The sequence below is a fragment of the Porites lutea genome, chromosome 3, assembly GCF_958299795.1.
Source record: "Porites lutea chromosome 3, jaPorLute2.1, whole genome shotgun sequence".
Taxonomy (NCBI): Eukaryota; Metazoa; Cnidaria; class Anthozoa; order Scleractinia; family Poritidae; genus Porites; species Porites lutea.
In genome coordinates, this window is record NC_133203.1 from 45,434,435 (window position 1) to 45,458,604 (window position 24,170).

At 37.6% G+C, this 24,170-nt stretch overlaps 2 protein-coding genes across 2 annotated transcripts; both read right to left on the bottom strand.

The window, feature by feature from the left end:
- Window positions 1-3,343: 3,343 nt before the first annotated feature.
- On the bottom strand, window positions 3,344-9,084 carry LOC140929811 (uncharacterized). Its single transcript, XM_073379510.1, has 2 exons — window positions 8,448-9,084; window positions 3,344-4,704 (listed from the first exon to the last, which is right to left on the bottom strand). The coding sequence occupies exons 1-2, from the start codon at window positions 8,851-8,853 to the stop codon at window positions 4,394-4,396; spliced, it is 717 nt and encodes a 238-aa protein (XP_073235611.1). The 5' UTR covers window positions 8,854-9,084; the 3' UTR covers window positions 3,344-4,393.
- Window positions 9,085-15,778: 6,694 nt separating this feature from the next.
- On the bottom strand, window positions 15,779-21,659 carry LOC140929812 (uncharacterized). Its single transcript, XM_073379511.1, has 2 exons — window positions 21,212-21,659; window positions 15,779-16,573 (listed from the first exon to the last, which is right to left on the bottom strand). Exons 1-2 carry the CDS (start codon window positions 21,558-21,560, stop codon window positions 16,263-16,265), a joined length of 660 nt encoding a protein of 219 aa, XP_073235612.1. The 5' UTR covers window positions 21,561-21,659; the 3' UTR covers window positions 15,779-16,262.
- Between the last annotated feature and the right edge of the window lie 2,511 nt (window positions 21,660-24,170).

The window sequence follows — 24,170 nt, forward strand, 5'->3', positions numbered from 1 at the left end:
GCGAAATGTATCAACTCATTTTGTCGCCGATTGTAGATTAGTAGCCTTAGCTTCCACAACTGAGTCTCCTGTAGCTCAGTTGCAGAGCATCTGGACTAGTAACCAAAAGATCTTAGGTTTTTCTTCCAAGCCACCGACCGGTGTCACTAACTGAAAAATCATCTTTCCCATGTATTGACCAAACCGCGAAAATTTACCCCTTCATTGCAATCGACATTAGATCCTAAAACGTAGTCTGGAATATCTCTAAAAGGGCACCTTCAACCAGTGTGCACTGCGGTCGTGCACTTGCCCAAAATGATCATTGGCTGAAATACAGAAATTACGAACGTTCTGATTGTGTTTGAAAATCGGATTGTATCTTTACATCTTAGTTCAATAGCAGGCTGTGATACCCTTCAGTTAAAAGAAACAAATATACAATCCTGTTATCAAACACAGAAATCACGTTCGTGATTTCTGTATTGCAGCAAATGATTTCGGTGAAGTGCACGACCGCAATGCACACTGGTTGAAGGTGCGCCTTTGTGCTCTTATTAAATTCTTACAGCCCAAACATTCTGACCTTCTACCTTCGACACAGAACCTTGACCTTCGTACATGGCCTCTTGTGAGAATCACGATGAAATGCTCAGTTAAATTCTTGTTGGGCGTGGTCTATAAGGTTTTTTGACGAGACTCCTCTGGGCCGAGTTGCTCAAAGCTGGGTTAAGATAACCAAGGGTTAGTGCAAAATTTGAATTCAGATTGAAAGCTTAAAAAGCATTTCAGTTTTAATTCTTTTTGTCTACAAGTTGATGATTGGAAGCTCTAAAAATAAGAGACAAAATTATCCAGGAAAATGCTTTTGAACACAAGAAAAGCAAACCCGGGTTAAATTTAACCCTGGGTTAAGCACTAATCGGCCTTCGAACAACTGGACCCTGTATTTTAACTTATGAATCACTCTAAACTGTCAATAGGGCTTATTAAAATGGAAGCCTATGAGAAGATGAGGGTACAAGATGGACAGTAGTTAACAACTATAGGATAAAGCTGATTATGATCTGAAGAATAGTGGAGATCGAGGCGGATATGAACCCTCCGAGATCCGCAAACAGGTCAAAGAGGGGGACTCCTACGCGTGCAACTCTCTTTGAGCGCAAACAATTTTTAATATTCATTATCAAAAGTTAAACACTCATGCTGTGTGTTACATTCATTAGTATCAGCAATTTTTTTATTACTCTGGCAAATAACTGTGCATAGGCTTATATATAAGTGTACAAAAGCATTTCATTGGTTATTGTTAGAACTTAGCTCAAAATGTACTGTATACAAATTTGACTGTACAAATTCAATTACATTATTCAACTGTGTCTTTGTTTGCTCACAAATACGTCCACATTGACCGGGCACCGGTGTTCCATACGCTTTTTTTTGACCCATCTAAACGTTGGTTATCCTTTTATTACAGTTACGCAAAAATCAAATACCCGACTTTCAGGAATTGACATTTACCCGTGAAGCGAAGTTTCATTTAGTACCAATTAATTACCTTACTTAATAGGTTTGGCCATTGAACAGGAAGGTACTGAACAGTATTTTTCTATCGGCTACTGTTCATTTCCTTGAAAAAGGAGTCTGTCAATTCGATGTCAATGAAATCCTAACGAGTGACCATTCAAATGAAAGTCATTAGGCAGAAATTTCGTGTAGTACTGTTTCTTATGTCGTGTGGGTGTCGACCAAGTGGTCCTTATTAGTTTTCTCGTGTTACTCTTATTATGCTGTCAAGATAGTCGTTACTTTTGATTCTTTGGATGAAATTCTTAACTGTGACCATTCAAATGAAACCTACTGAGCAACACTTTCCGGTGGTACTGTTTATTACGCTGTTCAAGGTGGTTCTAACTGTTGAGTTTGTAGATGAAATCCTTTTAAAGCGTGACCATTCAAATGAAAGCTGTTGAGCGGTACTTTGCTGATGAAGGTAGTTCTAACTCTTAAAACAGTTCACAACAATCCAACGGTACGACCATTTGAAACAAAAACAAAATTAAACTGTACTGGCTCTCATGCACATACAGGTTTATTAATAGCCTTTTATACTTTTTAAAATTCGTTCTTCTTGGAACCGTTCTGTATCACAAAATGAGCTTTGGGCTTTGCTGAATGGTTTATTAATAAGTTATTCTTGATAGGTTAGGAAGTTTAACTGCTGCAAGAACCAATGTAAGCTTTTCAAAAAATCCTGAAGCTGCAGAAAGTCACTAAAGACCGTTCAAAACCCGCCGCCGTAACTCATTTCTGTAAAGCGGTTTTCTTGTATGAGACTCTATGACGTCATATGCGCACTGAAGATCGAATTTTAGAAGCTCCCAATCATACAAAAGAAATATAAACATATTAATAACCGTATATCTTTGGGGTGGTCGTAAACAAAATACATTTTGAAGCAATTCATCTTTTTATCTACTTATTTTTGTTATGTTACACTTTGTCATTAACTCAATTACGATTGTCTTCAACTAATAAATTGGCGTTTAATATAATTAAAGAAATGGCAAAGATCACCAAACATGCATTGACCTAGAATCTTCAAATACTTTTGTCAGCTATTGCACTTATATTTTAGGTGAACGACGGTCTTATCGATTCCAAATGTCATAATCACATTTCAAGGATCGTCAAAGTTCAAAATTTCCTTTAGAAAACGTCGAAAAGCAAACTTAAAGTAGTTAAGGAACAACTTTTACATAAACGATCACACTCAGTACTACATGAAGGTACTGCTCAAGTTAGCTTTCGGGTAAATGGTCTCAATAAAATACAAATAAATATAAAATATAAACATGCACCTTGCACTTCTAATATCCACCGTGCAGCAGCGAGAAAAAAAAAACCTACTCGCTGAGTAGATTCCATGGCCAGTCGAATGGTTTTTTTACACACCGTTTAAAGATAAAAACGATTGGGTAGCCTCCAATATTTTAAGTAACATTTCCAGCCCAGGGACCCGTTTCTTAAAGGTCACAATAACTTTTCAGCTCCGCAAACCTGTCTTATGCCATGTTTGCATTTTAGATCAAAGTTTCAAAAATGTTGAAAATGATACATGCAATGAAACTATCAGTTACCGAAGCAATATTATCCAGTTTATGAGCTAGAACCTGTTCTACTGTTCAAAAGGTTTTGATTTAAAAATTTGCCTTCGGGCCCCAAAAGTCACTGGGCCTTTCGAGAAATAGGCCTCAGGTCAGTTTGAACAGTGTATTTCAGACAGAATCCGTCAGGAAATTGGCAATGAGTAATTTTAATTTTCAGTTACCAGAGAGATCTAAACAATATCGCATTTTTTAAAATATTTTTAAGGGCTAATTACGCAATAACACCAAAGAAATTTATTATGAGAGTTCGAGAAAATAAATGTCAAATTTCACCAAACGACATCTTACATAACATTTTCAGAATTTTACCTGTGTTTTCACAATTCTTGTCAAAATTGACATTTATTTTCTCGGGCTCCCATGAGAAATAGTCTTTGGTGTTATTACAGATAACTAGTTATATCTTTATAGCCCTTGAAAAATGTAGAAAAGAATGCGACGTTGTTTAAATTGTTTATGCTGTACAAGGGTTTTGTTCACTGAACTCTGGATTCTGTCTTAAAGTGTTAATTGCAAACTGATTATCTTTGCAGATACTCAATTTAAGATTTTTTTTCACAGTGTAACTTAACCACACCTGAGTACATAAGCGCCAGTTTTCATCCAGTTAAACAACTCTTTCTCTTTCACATATTTTTTGGTAAATCCTCCAATTAATCTATCCTAGTCGTTTTCATTTAGAAGGGTGCCAGCAAACACGAGCACCAATGAAAGTTTAGAATAAGGTTCTCAGTCCTTAGACTGTCTACAGAATTTGATGCTGTCTCTTTGTCGCGTTGTTATTGATGCCATTGCTCTAATTTAATTTATGTCAGCCTTGAAGAAGTTAAACAATACCTTCGTACCACCCCTTGTAACTGGTTTATTTTAAAATTCTTTCCGAGTCCCAATGGCACGTCTTCTTCAGAGCTTTGTGACTTCGATAGATTTTAAATCCAATTGTATCTGAATATGTTTAGTGTTCCCAAAACTGTGATTGCAGACTATAGTAAATTTTTACCGGTTTTCTGGAGCTGAGACTGAGTGGTCATTTCCGGTCTCCATTAACGATCACTGGAGATACTGATGCAAATGCCAGAAAATGAAATGAAAGCAAGAAGCAAAAATACAACCTAACTGTTTGATAGAGCAGGGCAAATAACGGTGTTGAAGTTGAAAGACAAAGATTTTATGCTAGAGAAAAGATACCCTTTTAGAGCCCTGATGTCAACTGATTGAGGAAGTTTCCCCTTTGCACACGCTTCTTACTGTAGCCTTTCTTTTTCAAGTTGCATTATTTGATAAGGTGATTTCTTTTCTGGTTTCTTCTCTCCTTTAACTCTTTTCCATTTCATTCGTCGATTTTGAAACCAAACTTTCACCTGTCTTTCTGATAAGTCCAAACTCACCGCGATCTCATATCGTCGAAGTCTGGTTAGATAATTATTTCGAGCGAATTCGTTTTCAAGTTCACGTAGTTGATGCGTTGTGAAAGCGGTTCTTTCTTTGCGTTTCTTTCCTTTTGGTTTTTCTGTTTTTTCCTCTTCTTCGTCTTCATCTTCTTCAACGTCTTCCCCTGTTTTCACAAAAAATATATAAGGTTAAGCGTCATGCGTTCATAGAGTGCTGTCTCTTGAATTCTGCATGTCGAAACTTTCTTGAAGTTCAAGTCTCATATACGAGAATAAATGATTTGCCGTTTAAATCAGGACCCAGCTTATCTTCACTTTCGCAATTCTTTGAAATTGAAAATGAAGTTTTTCAACGAGGAATGATATTTTTTAAAATATATAAATAAAGATTTAAGCCATGTGATCATTTAGCAGATTAATTTGCTGATTAAAGTAGCCTAACTTTTAGGCACGTCTCTTTATGTGAAATTGAACATTTTAAAAGTTGTTGAACGTGGAACGATAATTTCAATATATAAAATAATAAAGATTTTATAGCCATATGAATATTGCCTTGTGTCTTAAAAAGCATGAATTCGTTGAACATGTGGCAACAGTCTGCACAATGTCGGGCTCTTTGCAGTTCTATAATCTCAGCAAACAGGTAAAATATTTAAAGGAAAACAAAGTTTAATAATTTAAAGAGCCCTTTGCCCGTTTTAACAGCAGGTAAACAGATTATCATATTATTTTAGTCGGTCGTATCGCGAGAGTATGTGAACATTCTAAAGCAGTCTTTTGTTGTTACTTGTGCGCTGTATTTTGATGGTGTTCGCAAACATTTGGCGTATCCACCGCGCTTATAAAACTCGATATTTTGGCTAAGTAGTAGCTAGCCTAGAAATGCATCACGGCAATTATAAAATTAATTAATGTCGACTACTAAAGTTTTTTTTATTTTTTAGAATATCTACAGCTGTTATTAATCCGTTGTTTTGTCGGCCTTTTTTTTTTACTGGTTCAGCATACCATTCACGCCAGTAGAGAAACTTCTGGAAGACACATTTAACTCGTTAGCCGTTAAAAAGTCAATCCAGGACTAACTCTTTTTGGTCAATTTCATTATAAGCTTTAAAACTGTGATTGAAAACTATAAACGTTAATATTTTTGTATCATTTTGGTAGTGCCAAATAATGAAAGTTCAACAAAGAGATGTTTTGTTCAGTTTTATTTTTGAAATCCTTCATTCAAGATCATCCTGTCAACCCGATGATTCAGGAAAACGCAATGATTTGAGCAATAAAAGTTCCTTAAAGTTTAGTCCTCTTTTTGGTGTTTATTATTATTTTCTTCACAATTGGCTTCAGCTTTCTTGCCGAGGAAAAGAGTTAAGTCTGCCTTTCGACTTCATTCTCTTTACTCAGTAAAAAACGATTTTTAACAAGAATTATGGCCCAAGACGGGACGGCAGATTTGCTTTCAGTTTTATGAGGTGCGCCGGATCCACATCATGTTCTCAGCGACATAACACACGCTTTGCGCCAACAGGAGTAATCTTATTATTCTATTTCAAGAAAATCGACTTTTCAGATGTTTTTGTTACCAAATGTTAAGGCAATATACTGTGACCCGTGGTCCCACAGCGATATTTTTCCTTTGATGTGTCCGCCGACACTGTGACCAGTCCAGTTAATAAAACACTTATTTCCCTCTATCATAGCTTCACGCTTCCCAGCTTGGATTACCTAAACATGTCATGCTTTCGTACTTGGCATCTGTGAAAAGACTCCAATTTTGTGTAGGGCGATATTTGCTAGCGTAGGCATTGTACGCTCATATGAAAAATCGAGTCCAAGCACTCTGGTTTCGGCTTTGTTACTCTTGATTAGGGGCTTTCCAGTACGCAGCAATATGGAATGATATAATGCTCTTGCATGAGTGCGTGTTTTCATCATCAATAGCAGATTAAAATGTTATTAATCATGAAACTGCAAAGTTTGAGAGGTAACGATACAAGCCAGGATATGCTCTTTTGTTCTTTCCTTTTTAATGCCGTCAGACTTCCAAACTGAATTTTATGTGTCAGTCCTTTGGGTGCAAATCAGGAGGTGTTTCTCTGTCTAAGTTGCGAAGTATAAGTTACAGAAATCAGTTGTTAGTCAGCAGTTTTACAAATGTTCAATTTCAGGGAAATCAGCTCTCTTTTTCTCGGTAGGCACTTTTCCTACAAACCTGAAATAATTTTCTGAATGGAGAAAGGGGTGCGAAATATAATTTAGATTCTTAAGCCGGTACTCCATACACCCTTAAAAAAAGTGTAATACTTTGTACTTGTAATTTAACGGTGTTTTACCAAACATCAGTCTTCTTTTCCTTTTTGTCTCTCCTTCAAAGTCCAGAAAAGATTTAAAGCTCATAGAACGGGAAAGGCAGATGTAAAAATAACATAGGTCATGATTAAATTATTTAAATACCTCCACTTTCTCGACACACGAAGTTAGTGGATGTACAAGTTTCACTACACCAAGGAGTTAAGAAAAAACTATGGCACATTTTCAACGTGCTTCTGACGGTATCGTAGCTAGAACTTTGACACTGTGATTTCTTTCGACGGTCTACGTTGAAGTGTTTCCAGTTTGAAAGGATTAAAAGCTGAGGAAATTGGGGAAGAGTATGCAAAAAATAGGGAAATCCTTTGAGGCTAAACTTTTTATCATCCGTGTATTAACGCCCAATTAAGTTTTGTTTTGCGCTTGAATAAAAGGCAAAAGCTAGTAAGAGTACTAAAACAATGTGTGCTATCTGACAATGTAAAACGCAATTAGGATTGAGTTTTTCCCTGAACAATATTTGTTGCGTATTACTGATTACTCCTGACCAGTGAGATAAGTCTCATCTGATTGTGTCAAGCTTTAACGACACACATTCAACTGCTAAAATCATTCTAGTTGCAGGAGGGGAAAATGGAAATTGCGTTCTCGCTTTTTTTGTTTTGCTTTTGAAAGACAGGGATGGAGTTAAAATAGCTGAAAACGTTTTCTGTAAATCTTAAGCACGGTCTGAAAGAGATGAGCTGCAGCTTTACTCTGGAAAGCCAAACAGCTGTAAATTTCTCCACAAGCACAAAAATTTCAGTGGTCTTCAAGCACCCACCAAGGAAATATTGTATCATTAAGACTTAGTACATCTGGAGCCCTCATGATTACCTGCAAGTTACGAATGTCTACTTTGTCAAACGATGTAGTGCTATACCTTTATAAAACTCTAATGTTTTTTTATTTTGATTTAGTCTAGTTTGCTGTCTTTGTTGCCAAGATTTTTTTTGCTACAATCTAACACAGGTCGGACGGGTTGAAAAAAAAAAAATCAAAAGTGTAATCATATTTTTTGAATGCCATACTTTTTAGAGGCTTAGCAGCTGTTTGAAGAATATTACTGAGTTTCTGCCGCTCTTTTGAGTGGCAAAACCGGCGTAGCTCTCGTAGATAAGTAGAGTAGGATGGCAGCAACCGGGTCGAAGAATTGATCATGAAAATCTCAATCTACGTTTTTACCTTAACTCTAAGCTTGACTTTGTTTCTTCTGATTTTATCTTCTTTTTAAAATTGCTTAATAAGCTTTCGGGAGAGGATAACAAAATCATACCAGAGGTGTGCACTTTTTATTTGATTGATTTGAAGCTTGAAAAGCCTCATAAGACCAGGAAATACACTAAGATTCCATCAATTCTCAATCAAGCAATTTTTTGAGGAAATGCGGGTATAATACGCTGTTAACTATGATATAATGAGCAATACACGGCAATCACACTCACGAATCTCGTAAGACAATAATCCTTTTCCATAGCTCATAATCTGGCGGTAACAAATCACGTCGCACCACAAGAAGCATAGAAATTCTAAATCACTTCAAATGAATATTACTCACCTTGATAGCAATTGTCAGCTAATTTCTCGCTGACGCTCGTTTCGTGTACGGTTTGCTCAACGTCTTTCTCTCTGTGAATTAGCGGTTCAGGTGGTGTTGCAACCGGTTGTGGGGTTAGCGAAGGAGGCGTGTAGTAATGACAATGAGTTTCGTAACTTTGTCTCGAAACTGTTAGATCCGGCAGACGCGATTCGCTTGGGTAGTGGATGGCCGAAGGTGCGGACGGTGAGATATGATTGAACGGAGACGGATTAGTACGCGGGAACGCGTTGAAAGTGTAACGCGGCGCGTTATAAATGTACGGTTGATAAGGTGGATGATGCAGCGAGTTTTGCTGGGATAGATGGTAAGGAGCATTGTAATGCCCATAGCCCTGACTGCTATAATTGAAGCCTCTTGCGTACATTTTCCTCGGCTGTAACAAGGTATTTCCAACAGATTTTGCTGGCTATGAACTCGACTTCCGCCACGGCTACATGTGTTTTCCGATCAAACTGCGACTGTTTATGACATGCTCGGCTCGCGTAATTGATATACCATACTCGCCCCTGAAGTTGGGTGTTGGGAGATACAAGGGCTCGATCGAGCTGGGGGCTGGTGTCACCCCTCTTTTCAGTGAAATAAGTACAATGCCAATACTTGCTCAATCGACTCGTAGCGTCTTCAGTCTTACTTCCATTAGCTGTTAATCGTCGGCTTGGCTACAAACTCACCAAAATTGCCCCCCGATGAATGCCTCCAAAAAGAGTCTGTATTTGTCGGTAATGACCGACACACGAAAAACAAATATCGCATGCTGTTCGGAGAGTCGTGATAAACGTTTTCTTTGAATTTACCGACTTATCAGATGCTAAACGAATTAGGGATTTCCCAAATTACTATAACCCCATCACATATGTATTCTGGGTCTTAAGTCTTAAAGTGCCTGTAGCGAGGTTCCAGTTCATTTCAGTAATGTAGCAGTTCTGAAAGTTTTGCAAAGTCCTTCCCTATTTTATTCCTTGCTTAATTGAACTCAAGGAAGAACAACGTTTTAAGTTTTTTTTTTGTTTATTCAGTAAACAGAAGAGAGCAATTTGTTTTGATCTTGTAAGGCGCGGTATCTTTATTAGAGTGTAGGCAGGAAAAAGGAAAAGATTTGGGTGATTTGATTTGATTGGATTGCGTGGATTTGCCGGGGAGTGAAAACAAAAAGCAGTTTACAAAATCTTTGAGTGAAAGCTAAGTTATCATTTCTAACGTTATAGTAATAATTTTGAAGCGCTGTTACATCTGTCAATATCTCTGCATATTACATCCAATTGCGAAATAATAATTTTTTGGAAATCTATATTTAGTTCATGGGCCGACTAAGGAGATGCATTCAGACCTCAAATGCTCTGAGTGACGAGGGTTTTCTGTTTTCGTCGCTTTCGTTAGAAGCTAAATAAGTTTTCCTACTACTGATTCATTACAGCCAAAACGACCTATATTTGCTTAAAATTAAAACCTCCTTATCTAGACAATTGATTTATGTCGGGTTCACTTTATGTCCCTTTAGGGCAGTCAATTGGTGTACTTATTGACCTTCACTTGAAGTTAGACGTATTTTATTGTCATTTGCTCTCTCGCTACTGCGTTAAGTGATTATACTTGTCCTAAGATTGTTTGTTTTGTTGTATCTATTACCTTAGTATTCTATTTAGTCTTCTAATCCATAAAATGATTCATCTAAGAGAACTGAACAGCCGCATCTTTAATTTAAGAAAGCAACTTCAATCCTTTCCGCCGGCAGCTGGAAAGAAAATTAACTTGTCGCATTGGTCTTGAAGATTTTAACAAGCCGTCATTTTAAGGTTTATCTTAACGTCTTAGACTGTGTACAGAAATTAAATCATCATTATTTTCCTGTTACACCGCTGGCTAACCACGAACAATCAGTAGGCAACCATCAGAGATACTTAGATTGCCAGCTAAAGGATCACCTGGAACAATATGTGTCAAGAATTCAAAATGACTAAATCTCGAATTCTAGCCAGTAATCGGTGTTTTTGTTTTCGTCATCGGCCAAAGAGAACTTTAAACTAACACTTTCAATGCATGCATCTTATAGTAGACTTAATCAGTCTCCGTCTGTGGCCTGCATAAATCATGAGTTTTTTTAACGTGGCAGAACCCCTTTACCCGTTCAAAATTCAGGGGAATGAAAAGGCGTTTTTGTTTTGCACATTCTTCGACATGTGACAACCCGCTGATCCGGAAACTACCTACTTACAGGGTTCACACTAAATCGCGGACACATTCTATCCCTGAATTGGAAGCGGGATGTGCATTCCACTCCATCTACCGACAATGGAAGAGCCTTAAGATGAAATTAATTGCGACCTCAGGACGGAAATTAAGATACCGGCGTGACGACATTGCCGCAGCAGTAGGCTCGAATTGGTCAATAAAACACCGCGGTCGCAGGAGATGGGCTGAACTAAAAACTTAAAACATGGCTGTTTATTTGTTTATGTGAGACTCCTTTCCTTCTTTACTTGCTGTTTTCTATAGGCGATACGACTCACTTCCTCGTTGCTCCTGAAGTTTAAGAGTTTCAGAGTGTTTACACTAGACGGGAGTACGAGAGTGAAAGACACTGTCAGCCCGGCCCCGGGACATGTCAGTCACATTCCATCCATGGAATAGAAGAGGGATGGCACCCGTGGTTTATCGACGATGTACTAAATGGAAGCCTTGCTGGGAGGGAAGGAGAAGTGTTCAGGAAGAAACCATTAAGAGGCGGGGCGACGACATTGTCAGGGTGGTTGGCATTTTCAATTTGCCAAGCGGCTTGCAAAAGAACGCTGGAGGTGGTCTGAACGGGCATTTAAAAAGGGCTATCTATAAATGTCCCCTGCAGCTGTCGCTACTACCGTAACACAACCGACAACAACACAAGAGCTACCTAATTTATTTCCAGATCTTGGCTTTAAGGGGGCAATCTTTCTGAAAGCATTGTTTTTCGCTTATTTCCGCCCTTTTTCTTGATCTAGCCAAGATTACATGCAATCAAAAAATGACTCCTAGGAGTCCTTGGTTGAATTATTTTTGCAGAATTTTTGGATGATTTTTCGAATGTTTCTAATGTATAAAAGGTAAGGGGGATGTTTAAAATTGTGGATCTGGGTTAATATTGGATTCGGGGGTCGTTAAAATTGAAAATATGAAGTGAATTAGTAGAAAAATACCAGATCGTCCGCCACTATATCATTTCCCCCCCGCCCCCCCCCCCCCAAAAAAAAGACAACAACCAGAGTGGCCCCGACGTGGAGAAAGCTTTCCCCTTACAAAAGAATGGCGCTCAAAACGTAACCTTTTCAATCTTTTAATGGTGGTAAATTGGCTATAATTATTAACTAAGTGGATAAAAGCAATTTTTTTGAAACGAATGCTAGATTGGAATAGACATACGTTCAACTCCTGAAATATCAGATTTAAAAATGCCTTTTTCCTAACAGGCCTTTTTGCCGAAATATTCTTGCTTTATTCGGAAGGTGGGAAAAATACCGTGGCCAAGACCCTGCGAGCAGAGCTGAGTCTTTCTTTTTAACTCGATTCTTTTCTGTCTGATCATAGATTTCCCCAGGGTAGTGGTTACACTTTTAAAAATGTTAAAAGGGTTTTTATTTATCATATCTTTTGACAAACAAAACAAAACAAAACAAAAAAAAACACTAGTAAAATTGATCAAGAGACAAATTAAGTCTAAAGCAAATTTAAAAAATTTTCCAGTATGTATTTCTGCAAGAATATGTTTTGTTCCAGGAATTCAGAAATCGTTTTTTGTTAAAGCACATTTTTTCTTATGCATGTCATTTATTCAATTTTTTTATTCCTATAAATTTTCTCTGTTTCCCTTTTATATTGTACAGTTTGCTGTATTCTTTTCAACCTAGAACGTTTAAAATGAGAACATCTCCCGTGGCACATTTCCACAGGGCGTATAAAAAGTATTCTTGCCTTCGGGCCCTTGGTGACGTAAATTGGTACAATTTCGGTGTTTCCTGAGTCGCAGCTGGTTCTTACGTTTTGAAACTGAAACTGCTGAACATACGACTTTACTTTAGTAAGGTATAAAAATATTGTTTGACAAATCTGTTATCACGATCTGCGTTCCACCAAAGTTGCAACTGCGAGTTGGCAAACTTTCTGAAAATTTCGGTTTAAAACAACAAATTGACAAAAAAAAATAAAAATTAAAAAGGAAGTTGAAGTATTGTTTGGCGGGGCCCTGACATTATTACATGTACATGAATCATTTTAGAAGCATGTTTTGAAGAAATGCCAGTGTATGCCAAAAAAAGACTACTGAGTTGATTGAAAAGAAAGTTATTGCAAAGACGATACCGCAAAAGAAAAATCTTGTTGAACAGCACGTCCAAGCTGGTGTTATAGTTTCGTTTCCTAGTTACCAGGGTTAAGTTTCCACTAAATCTCAGTTGGAAGTTAAAATGTCAAAAATTCCTCGACTGCTTGTCTGTTTCTACTTGCTAAAAACATCTTTCAGAAAGAAATTTAAACCAGATTCAAGTAAATGTTTTTTAGTTGAGTTTATCCAAGTCCAAAACGTGAAGAGAACTGAATGAATACTCGTCGAGCTTTAGCTTATCGGCATGATTTCAGAAATTTCAAATTTTTCATTCAATGTAGCCTTAATTTCAGACGATTACTTCGAGTCGTTTTTAGCGGCTCCCTCAGACGTTACTGGGGTAGTAAAAACGACTCGAAGTAATCGTCTGAAATTAGGCTATATTTAATGATCATGCAGTCGTACTCTTTAGATCAGAAGAAAATAACCAAACCTTTATTTTGCAAGTGGATCTCAGCTCTTAGGGGCCGGTTATTTTAACAGAGTTTAACCAGTGTTTAACAAAACCGCGTTCTAAGTCATTTTCAGTTTGCCCAACGTTTTTACCAAGTAAGCGGCCTAAGTGAACGGTTTCATTAAAGCACATAGAGTAGATTATAAATTAAAAGCATTTGTCTTCTTAAAGTGACCCACTAAAGAAGAGAGATGGAGGCCCAAAGATTTCTTAAACCGTGGTCTAACTTAGACCTCGTTTAAATAACCGACCCTTAGTGTTGGAAATAAACTCCATAAAGCGACCAATCAAATGATAGTGAGCGAGCAGTGCGAGAAAGGTGAGGTGAGGTTGTCTGTTTCAAGGTATGTTACAACATGAAATGCGACATTTTACTTGATATTCTTAGAACTAAAGAGGTTAAAAGTCTTGCAGCGATTATTTCAACATGATGGGGGCTTGTGTAAGCCGGGCACCCATTACATATCGTCTAACAGTATTTCATCAAGGTCTTGAAGTTAGTCGTTTAACGAAAACCGCCGACATGGCCCCGCGCTCGAGTCGGAAATGGCAAGCCCGATCAAACGTTTTCTTTTGTTGTCAAACTGTTTCCAGATGTTAGTTTTACAGAATGAGCCTTTTGGTATTAAAATTCCGGTAAAATAGAAAAAAATTCCCTAGGTTTAAGTGCTAAGAAAATGAATGTTTTTGTACGAAGAAGTATAATCGCGATTTCTCGAACCTGCTGGAGATAGGACGGAATTAGTTCGTATTCATCACACCAGTTCGAAAACTACCGTGTTTGACTGGGGAGGGAGAGTGCGTTTTGTTTCGAAACATGACTCAAGTTTAAGAAATTGAGGATTTTGCATAACAGGTTTAAGCTTTTTCTAGTGCGCTCGTACATACTTGCCACTTATTTTCGATAAAGTAGTGGAAATATTGCCCTTTGATAAGAAGAAATGAGCTACATGGGGAAATATTTTGAATGCGAAGAAGCGGACTAAGAATGTTGTTTCTTCAGCCCAGGCTGAATATTCTTATTTTTCTGCCAACTTTAGGCTGAAAATATTCTTGTATTATTCTTAAATTATAGCTTATGACATTTGCGTTTTAGAATATATTGGGGTATCAATTATAATTAACTGTGCAGGTTTTTCCGTTTTGTTGGCAATTTTTGCCGTTTAGACAACGGAATAAGTTGAAAACATATAATTGTAATTGTGTATTTAAGTTTTTAAACACACAAAATTATATTCTTTTCAAAATCTCAGCCTAGGGTTTATTCTTTAAATATTCTTGAAATTTCGCAAAATTTCAGCCTCGATAATCCGGCTTATAAAATATATTCTTATAGAAAAAATATATAATACACACGAGAATAAACCTTTTCTACTTAACATAGATGAAATGGGTTCAATGTAGGAGTATCGAAGGCAGATTAAAATAATTTATCCGGATGTTTTGAAAACACATTTGAGAGACTCAGAATGTACTTTTAAGTTATATCGACTATGAGCTACTATTTCATTAGTAGAAGTACGTTTTGAATATTTTACAACACCACCATATGTTTCACATTCATTTTATTGTTTCTATGTTACATAGTTTACTGAAAAACCAAATCATTCAATGCGTCTGAGTCAATGGCAATGTATGTAGTCGGTTCTCAACTGAAAGGGCAGAAACTGCCATACAGTTTATTTTTCCAACAGAAACACTATAATTTTGCCGACTTATCTTTTACCGAGCTGTTTTCCAAAAACTGCAGGTATTATTTAGATTTCAGCATTTTTTGCGCCAGCTAATAAAAGAAAAAAGAAAAAAAAATGGCAAAGGAGGGACTGTCTACAACATTTGAAAAGTCTTAGCGGAACGCATCATTGTTTTTCGGCTGCCAACCGCAATTCCGGTTAGCCCTCAATTTATAAATGTCTACCTGCTAGTAATCAGTTAACCAATGAAACGCTTTAAAAGAGGAAAATAGAATTCTGAAGTACCACTCACATGAAAAGCCTCTGGCAACCATGGTACGAACCGGTTAATTAATCAGTGAACTCGGAGTCCACAGTTGGCAACCTCGTTCCAGTATTTACCATGCTCACTTCCATAAAATCAATCTCGTTTTTATTATCTTCAATTCCTATATCAGCTGCTAAATGTTAGGATACACTTATTTAAGAACAATAGATTTTTTCTGTAAAATGTCTTGATTTATCTAATTTTATTTTACGGTAGACTATTTGCAAAATGCTTTCTCTTCAGTTGTTCGGCGTTGTTGCGTTGTTGAACGAATTTTAACAGAAATCGAAACAATTTTCATTGACCCTGCATTTCTATAATTCAGCTTCTTTTGCAGACCTCGTGTACTCTTATTTTCATTAATATCTATCTGTTGGCGTTTGGATTTTTCATCAAATTAGATTATCAAAATCGATTTACCACAGAATTGTTTTCCGGAATCAAAATGTCCCATTGAAAATCTTTACGACCAGGTAATGCGTGTGATAACTTGAAAGTAGATTTCCCTGACTTTGAAAAGAAATAACCTTAATTTTTGCAAACTTTCCTAATTTTTTCCTGATCTTGAGGAAAAAAATAGTTTTTCCTTACTCTTCATTGACCTTGACAGGCTCATTATTGGGAAATTTTTAGTAAGATGCTGAAACGAATGTTATCGGGTGCTTGCGCTGTCTTCGGGCCACAAAGGTTTGTTCGATCGATGACGAATGGAAGCTACGGCACAAAAGAATTTTTAAGTCGTAGTTTGCCATTTTTCTATAAAACGTATACTTTCGTTTCATCTGCTGTTCCTGAACGAAGAGTCTTCAATTCCTTTTGAGACAATTATTTCGGCAGATTTGTTTGTCATACATTTTATAGGCCAGTGCCTTGCTCGGCGTCTTGGTAAACATTACCTTTTTCAAACAAGGTTTGAACGTATTCAAGCAATATACAAACAGCATGAATGGTACGGTTTTTCCATTTTCTATTCCCGCAGAACCCCTTCCGCTCTGTTCGTTTCTTTCTCAGTCAGATCAATGGAGTAACTACTCTTTTTCTGTGGTGATTTTCCTTTAATTCGTTTCCACTTCATCCGCCGGTTTTGAAACCACACCTTGATCTGTCTCTCCGTCAAGTCTAAGCTCACCGCAATCTCGTATCGCCGCAGCCTTGTAAGATAATTGTTGCGAAGAAATTCGTTCTCAAGTTCTTGTAGTTGGTGTTTTGTGAAAGCAGTCCTTTCTTTCCTCCTCTTGCTTTTTGTGCCTGATGTTTTCTCCTCAGATGACGGAGAATCTGCATGTTAAACAAAACAAAACATCAAAAACTGAATAAGTCGCTCAAGCGTTCCGTTCTGGGCTTTGATTTTCTAGGCGGTGAACGTCCAAATGATAGCTGTTATCCAATTTCGCGCAGTCTTTTTTTGTATTTGGAAAATTATCAAATGATTAATGATGTTTCCTCTCTCTGATCTTGGCCGCTTTGGAAACGAAAGGGCATTTAAATCGGTGTTACGCTGCAAAAGTCTCGCCGGGGCGTCCAAAAAAAACGAAATTTTGCTCATTTCCTAAGAAGATATTATCTCAGATGTTAAAGTAATTTGCAGAGAAGATCTCTGCTGTGGGTTTTTAATGGCCATTCCAGTCTATATTTATGTTTTGAGGACGTTTAACTCAAAACACAGACTCTGTAGGCATGCAAGCGCCGCATCACATTTAAGTCTTCTTCACGCAGCGAAGATGAGCGCCGCTTTGAGTTCGCATGAAGCAATTCATCGAAGGGGCATGATTCAGCCACAATTTGAGAATGCCATAACTCCGAGGTCTCTGGGTGACAAAGACAGACCGACCGACCGAGAGAAAAATCTACCGAACGTGACGCCGTTAAATGAAAGCGTCTTACGTCTTATAGAGCTGATCATTTGAGGTAGGATAGTAAAACGTTGTTGTCAAACCAGTGAGGTTTGTTGACCTACTAACTGAGCCGTTTCCTCTTTTTAAGTGTGTGTAAAAGTGTTTTGACCACATATACTAACAGTTTTGAGGTTGTATAAATAATTCTCAAGTCAAATGTATGCTATTTAAGAACGTTGTACGGTACGTTGTAGGTCATTTCAGTGGTATTATTCAAGTTGTTCACTGTTCATACGCATGCAGATTTATACGCTGAGTTCCTTACTTGAAGCCGAAGAGGTCCTAGAGGGTTTGCCTGTATGAAAATCACTTTTGAATGATAACTTTTCGTTTATCTGATTACACTTTTTCTCGAATTCTTTAAGTGTTCTAACGTTTTGGTTGACAAAATAGTTAATTGCGTCGTCCGTAGGTCATCTCCAAGGAAATTGCGTCGCCTATGGCAGAACAAGTAGATCCTCATTAGTCAAGCAAGACTATCATAATTAAAAATAAAAAAGTTAACAGAGCCACAAATTAAATAACTAAGCTACAAATTTATATCGTTCGACAAAATGCACACATCTGCCGTTTAAATCTATTGAGAACGATACGTTTGTCTTCCCACTGATGCAAAACTGAGACAAAAACATGAATCTTCATATCGCCGCCGGGCAATTTATGGTTTCGTTTTATCATATTTATTCAGAACAATGTACTTAGTTTTCAGTAATTCTGTAAAACAAAGAAAGGTCGAAACTTTCAGGTCTGCAAAGGGTGAAACAGCCTGCCGCACTAGTTTTGTGTACAGTTAAAGGCTTTCAGAGCTGTATCATGGCCTACTAAGACTGAGTATCAGAGATAAGTTTTGATAGCTTCTTATCTACCACTGCCAATTTATTTCACGTTTGCTTTTACCATCAACAGTATTAAACAGCTTTTGAGGTAAGAGAAGAATAAATATAAACTTGGTGAACATTTTTTATTCAATTCTCTCCCTTAAATGGAAAATATTTCTAAAAGTGCCCTTCAATGGAAGAGAAATGATAAGCGATTGTCTCTAATTGGGAGCGGTCATGTGGTCCGTTGTTCCTCCCAAGTGAATTTCGGTGTCTTTTGAAGCTTAGTGTGCTAACCGCCGCTAAAGGACTCCGCTAAAATCAACATTCCTGTGGCCGATCAATGTCGATTGCCCAGGCTCATTAACCAAGTTCAAAAAGCGAATCTAGACATGCTTTTTTGTGGTTTAGTCGTGTGTCATCGAAGTTTATTGTATGCAGTATGGCGGACAGTATGATTGCTTATACTGGGGGAATGAGCCGAAATGGCAGTCTGATTGACTTCAGAACACGGTGCTCGTTTGAAGAGACTAAGTTTTTAAAAGTGCTAGTCCCTTCCCGAGTTCTACTTCTCGGTACGAATTACTTATATTAAAAACGGTTGTACATCAGGCTTATAAAGGTGATGAAAATGTACTTAGCTTTAAAGTAATACTGAACATTCATTTCTTGGCTATCACGGGCCCAGGTGGTTGAACATCCCAGATAGAAAAATTCTATATGTAGGGTTGTTTAAAAAGCACACCGTGTAAACAGTGAACTTACATTTGCTGCTAAAGATCTGTCACAGATTTGGCATAGCTAGGTACTTAAGAAACCTCACTTAGTTACACCAACCGCACCATTGTAGGTGGAAACAAGGTCTTGATATACGCAAAACAGAAGCCAAACATTCGATCCTGGGAAATTTCATTCAGTCGGCTAATGAGGCTTATTAATAACAACCTTGGTATTTGAAGAAGAAAGAAGCGATATGATTAATTAGTTATCGTTTTTAATTATTGCTCTGTTTACCAAAAGCCACAAGTTGTTATGATGCTAGTAGCACTTGTGATTCTTTTTACTCTTTCCATGTTTCCCTGTGCATGGCGATGTTTTAAAATCCTCACGAATGTACCACAAACTGGAGAAAATGTCATTTTTGCCCTCTTCTCTTACTTGTTTTTCCTTTTCTAAGTGTCGTTATACAATGTTCTGTGTGTTAGAATTTAGCGTTATTTTAATAAGATGATGATTGGATTGTAAGGTTGACCCTTGGGAAGAATTCATGACTTCAATTAGTATACAAACTTACTATGAAGTCCCATGTTCAGAGGCGTGTAGGTTAGTGGCAACATCACGCCGCTTTTACCAAGAAAAAAATTTTTACTTTTTATGTTGTCGTTTTGAAGGGCAATCTCTATCTATGGCTCAGCTGAAGAATACTTTCCCAAGTGATCACATCACTATTTCTGCAGGGAGGAATTCTACATCTATGAAAAAACGAATTGGTCTCAGGATTAGGGTTTTTACCGTTCAGAAAAAAACATATCATGCATATTAAATGTTGAAAAAAGAAAAAGCGCAACAGGAAAGAAGGTTATTCCACAGAATTAAAAAGTTTAAACCATCTTTCCAAGCCCAGATAGGACCAGTAGATAATGAGAGACAACGACTTCACAAGTACTAAAAGATAGAATACATTCGTATAAAGGCCGAACTCATGCAGCATAATGGTGGAGTACACTGTATGGATGTGCAGCTTTGAGTTATTTACAACTCCATTAACAGTTCCGAAAGTCACCCAGTCTTTCAAAGCAGACGTGACTGTTACAAAAGTAAGCACTGCTCAGGTGCCGTGATCTATCATAATTGGCTTGTTCTTTTACAAACTGAAGATCTACAACAATTCGTCATTCAGTCGTCAAGCCTCTTGAACCTATATCTTCGAGAATGTATCAACATTTCACTAACCTCGACGTGGCTAATGGTAACTTCGCTATGAGAAGGGTAAAGGCAACCCTTGATTGAGATAAAACCACAAAACAGGACACGTTTAGAGCTAGTGGAGAGTAAAATGTTATCAACTTGACGATTAGACGGCAGTTAAATGAATCATTCTTATAGTTTTAATCAACTTCGACAGAGCTTGGCTTTTCTATTTATTGTTACAATTTTATCTTTGTCAAGAGATTATAATGTAAGCTGTTTTGAAAATCCAAGTGGACAAGAAATAGGCGCACGTGCACAATTGTTTCTTCAATTTTCTTTATTTCCAATTTCCGCTTATCAAAGTCGGCTTTTTCTTTCACTGAGATTGCCGTCATCATTTTCCTTTTTCTTCTGGTATTTCTATCAATGTTTGCGCTTTTCACCGGTTTGCAAGCTTCTAAGTTTACTGGATCTAGCCGGTTTGTCAACTAGATTATATCCATAATCGGGAATTTCGAATGTTTGCTGGGCATTCTGTTCATTAATTTATGGAGATAATTCGGCCTGTCATGCTCTTGCGGAGAAAAATAAGCTTTTATATGATACCAGTAAAGACTAAAGAGTAATTCATGTTTATCATAGTTTATGAGCGTCTTAAAATAAATCTATGTTAACACTGCTACATCCATGCGTTGCTAATGCTTAGGCCCTTATTGTAAGCACAATTTTACCTTTTTTAAGGCCAGACATGCAGTCTTTCTAAACAGCCCTTTCAGCTCTAATGGAATATTTCCCTTAGCCTACGTTATGAACATGAATGTTTCTTGGAAGACATATTTAAAACTAAGGAGATAAACGGCTTAATTCTGCCTTGGTATAAATGTTCTGGAGAACAATCAACGAAACAGTAGATCACAAGAATTGTAGACCAAGTAAAATGCTTACATTTGGGTATAAGGAGAGGCGATTTTGTTTGCATGCCTTTTGTCTTATTTGATTTACAAACAATTAAATACTTTAAGAGTTTATTCTCACTTACGAAAATGCAAGGCTGTATTTGTTTGTCTATAAGAAAACTGGACAAAATTTTTCCTTTACCTCTTTATACAAAAGCTAGCAATGGTTCCTTAATTTTGTTTATAAAAACCAAACGAATGACATAATGTACCCACTTGAACGTTGTTGAACAAGATTGGAAAATAATGTTGTCACTTTGGCCGTTGCAACCAAATCATGGAATTTACTACCTCTAAATTTGAGTCAAGTCACGCTTAATCTTTGCGATTTTTTACCTTCTACACCATCTTCAAGTGAATCGCCGTCATTTTCCTCGCTATACTCTTCGTGTTCGTTTGTCGTGCGGCTCAAACCTGGTCTCCAGGATTCTTGAAGCATACATGAAGGCCGCTCTTCCACCGGCGTCGCGTAATAATAATCATTCCGTTGCTCAGAGATGTGCGTCAGACGAGGAGGCGCAGGATATATTGGCTCTAACGGCCGAGGTTCTGTAGGAAGAGCTATACTGTAGTCAATGGCTCTTGGCTGTGGATAGCCACTAGGATAATGAAAAACTCCAGGAATATTCTGGGGTGAATATAAGTACGAATTATACTGTTCGCGACTGTAAGATCTTGGGTACATTTCCGCGGATTACAGCTCAGGAATCAGTAGGGTTTCACGTCGGTTGTTTTGCAGGCTTCTTGTATCAACGACAATTAACGGGACTTTCTCTCGCTGAGATTAGACGGTTCGGAGTATGTCCGCTGTAAGTGATACCGTCTACAAACACACCGCACCGATTGTGCCTGTCAAACGATCAAATGCGCTACATGTCATCAATGCCGTTATGTCTCTCGCAACAACAAAGCGCTCAATAACGCCCGAAATAATTAGCTTGCAGGGCTTTAAATCTGCTGCGTCAACTTTTTGTGCACCCTTGAGAAGGAAAAGGGCAAACTGAATCTTCGGTTTTCTTAAATTGAGCGAGCGGAAAAGTTTGTTGATTGTAAATTCCTAACCAATTCGTCCTTATCTGATTGAGACTGGCTTCCTACATTGATGCCTCAATTCTACTTTAATTTATTTTTTCCCCAGGTTTCTTTGAATTGTTTCACCTTTGGGCTGCTGCGCCCGTAATAGTTGTCATGCGATTTACTTCTTATGCTTCAGTCCTTGACTCGTTGAACATTGGAGTTTCTTTGATTTTGTTATAGTAACTTGTCAACTTTAACATGAGATGTCAGTGTGATAAAAAATCCACAGGTTGTATGGCTTCCAGCCGTTTCTTCTTAACAAAGAAGAAACCGACACAATCATCCTCAAAGTCTTCATGAAAATTTTCGTGAAATGCACACCAGATGTCGAGGGGTTTGCATTGATTTCTGAGCATGCGCATTAACTAATCACCACGGGAGCGGCATTTTTCACCGATGAATTATTATTCTTACGTTTTGGTCTGCTTCTAAGTCCTATCTATTTGTATTTTAAACTCATTTTCTTTGCTGAAGCGTCTTCGAGCAGCTTCCAGAAATGGTAGTATTAATTTGAGACTATATTTCTCTCAATATATATTTTATCTAATTTGTAAAGGCAGAATGTGCGACGCATTTGAGGCGCATGCTGATATATGCTACAGAAGCATCTCAGGAAAGGGAAAATTGGTTTCAAAACATTTTCCCGCCCCCAATCACATACGAATACGTTTTGTTACGTTGGGCAGTCAGGGGTTTTTGTATAAATTTTTTGTGGCTTGACAATCTGCACGCCCCTGACAAATTTAAGCGTATAATCAAAGCCCTTAGATGGGCTTAAGCTTTGTACAGGCAGTTCCGTATTATTATTTGAGTTATTAAATCCTTATTTTTACCGCCTCTAAGGTGTGGCTTGCGCCACTAATAAGTCGCTTAAAATGAAATCTTCTAACTGATAGCTCTTACAGTGGACTGTTAATGGCCATGGACTACTAGGTGGTTCAAGTAACCTTTAAATCCATCAGTATTGTGCATGTATAAACCATTTAACTCAACAATGTTTTTCCATGGTTATTGTTATTTTACTCTATAGGATGGTAGTTTTGGAACTGTGTATATACCGGTCAGATGAATTAAATCCTACTTTGACTGTGACAAAATCCGGCTTGAGTGTCATTTATTGAAAACAAGATTAACAGCCACTGAGCAGTGCTTTTGGGGAACTGTTTCAGCAAAAAGTTGTACAATGTGGACCTAAATTTTAGTGCTTGTGGGTGAAAACCTACTGTGTGATCATTTAAATCAGCGAAGGCTACAGAACAGTACTTTCTTGTGGTGCTGTTTAGTTTGCTGTTCATGGTGGTTCTAACCATTGACTCTGTAGATGAGTTAAATTTTAAAGTGTTGGACCAGTGATTCAAATGAAGGCTACATTGAGAAGTACTTTCCCTTGTTACTATTTTTTATGCTGTACAAGGTGGCTCTAACTCTAAAGTCACTGTGCGTAAATGAAATCCTTTAGTGTGACTATTCAAATAGTGAGCAGTACTTTCTTGTGATGCTCAGTATTTACCAATGCTGTATGAGGTGGTTCCAGTACTTTTGACTTGGTGAAATCCTCAAGTTTAATCCGTTCAAATGCTGAAATCGAAAGTTAGGGCTAAGCAGTTCTTTCCTGTGGTTCTTCAAGATAGAATATATCGGAAAGTGGCGCTAACCTGTGAAGTCCTAAATCGTGGACTCTCAAATGAAAGATTCTGCACCCTGAGCTGCTTTTCTTTGGTGATGTTTATTATGACGTAGAAGGGAGTTTTCGAACACTGATCTATCTACCACTTACTGCCGGCTAAGGGTAAATCCTAACTCACAACTAGTGACCATTTAAATAAACCCTTGAACGCAGCATTTCTTTCCTCAATGCCATATGTATTATGCTGCTGCAGGAGCCCGTTAAATGGGTGGGAAAATTTCCTAAATAAAGCCCCTCTCCAAGAAGTCCATCAGCATTACTCTTTAATAAGTTTTTTTAGTTCACGTCATCTTTACAAAAAGCAATGGACGTGATTTTTATTCGTATAGTGTTTGCATGAGCACCTTTCAAATGCATTTCCCAAGACCATCGACCAGTGCTAACTGAGTCAGTTTTTCACGGCTTTTTAAAGCCACCCAAGCACTAATTTTATGATACACAACCATTCGCTCGAAATTCAAAAACTCGACTTAATAATTCATAGGGAAAAAACAAAGTTTAATGAATATCTTTATGCCAGATAAAGACGAG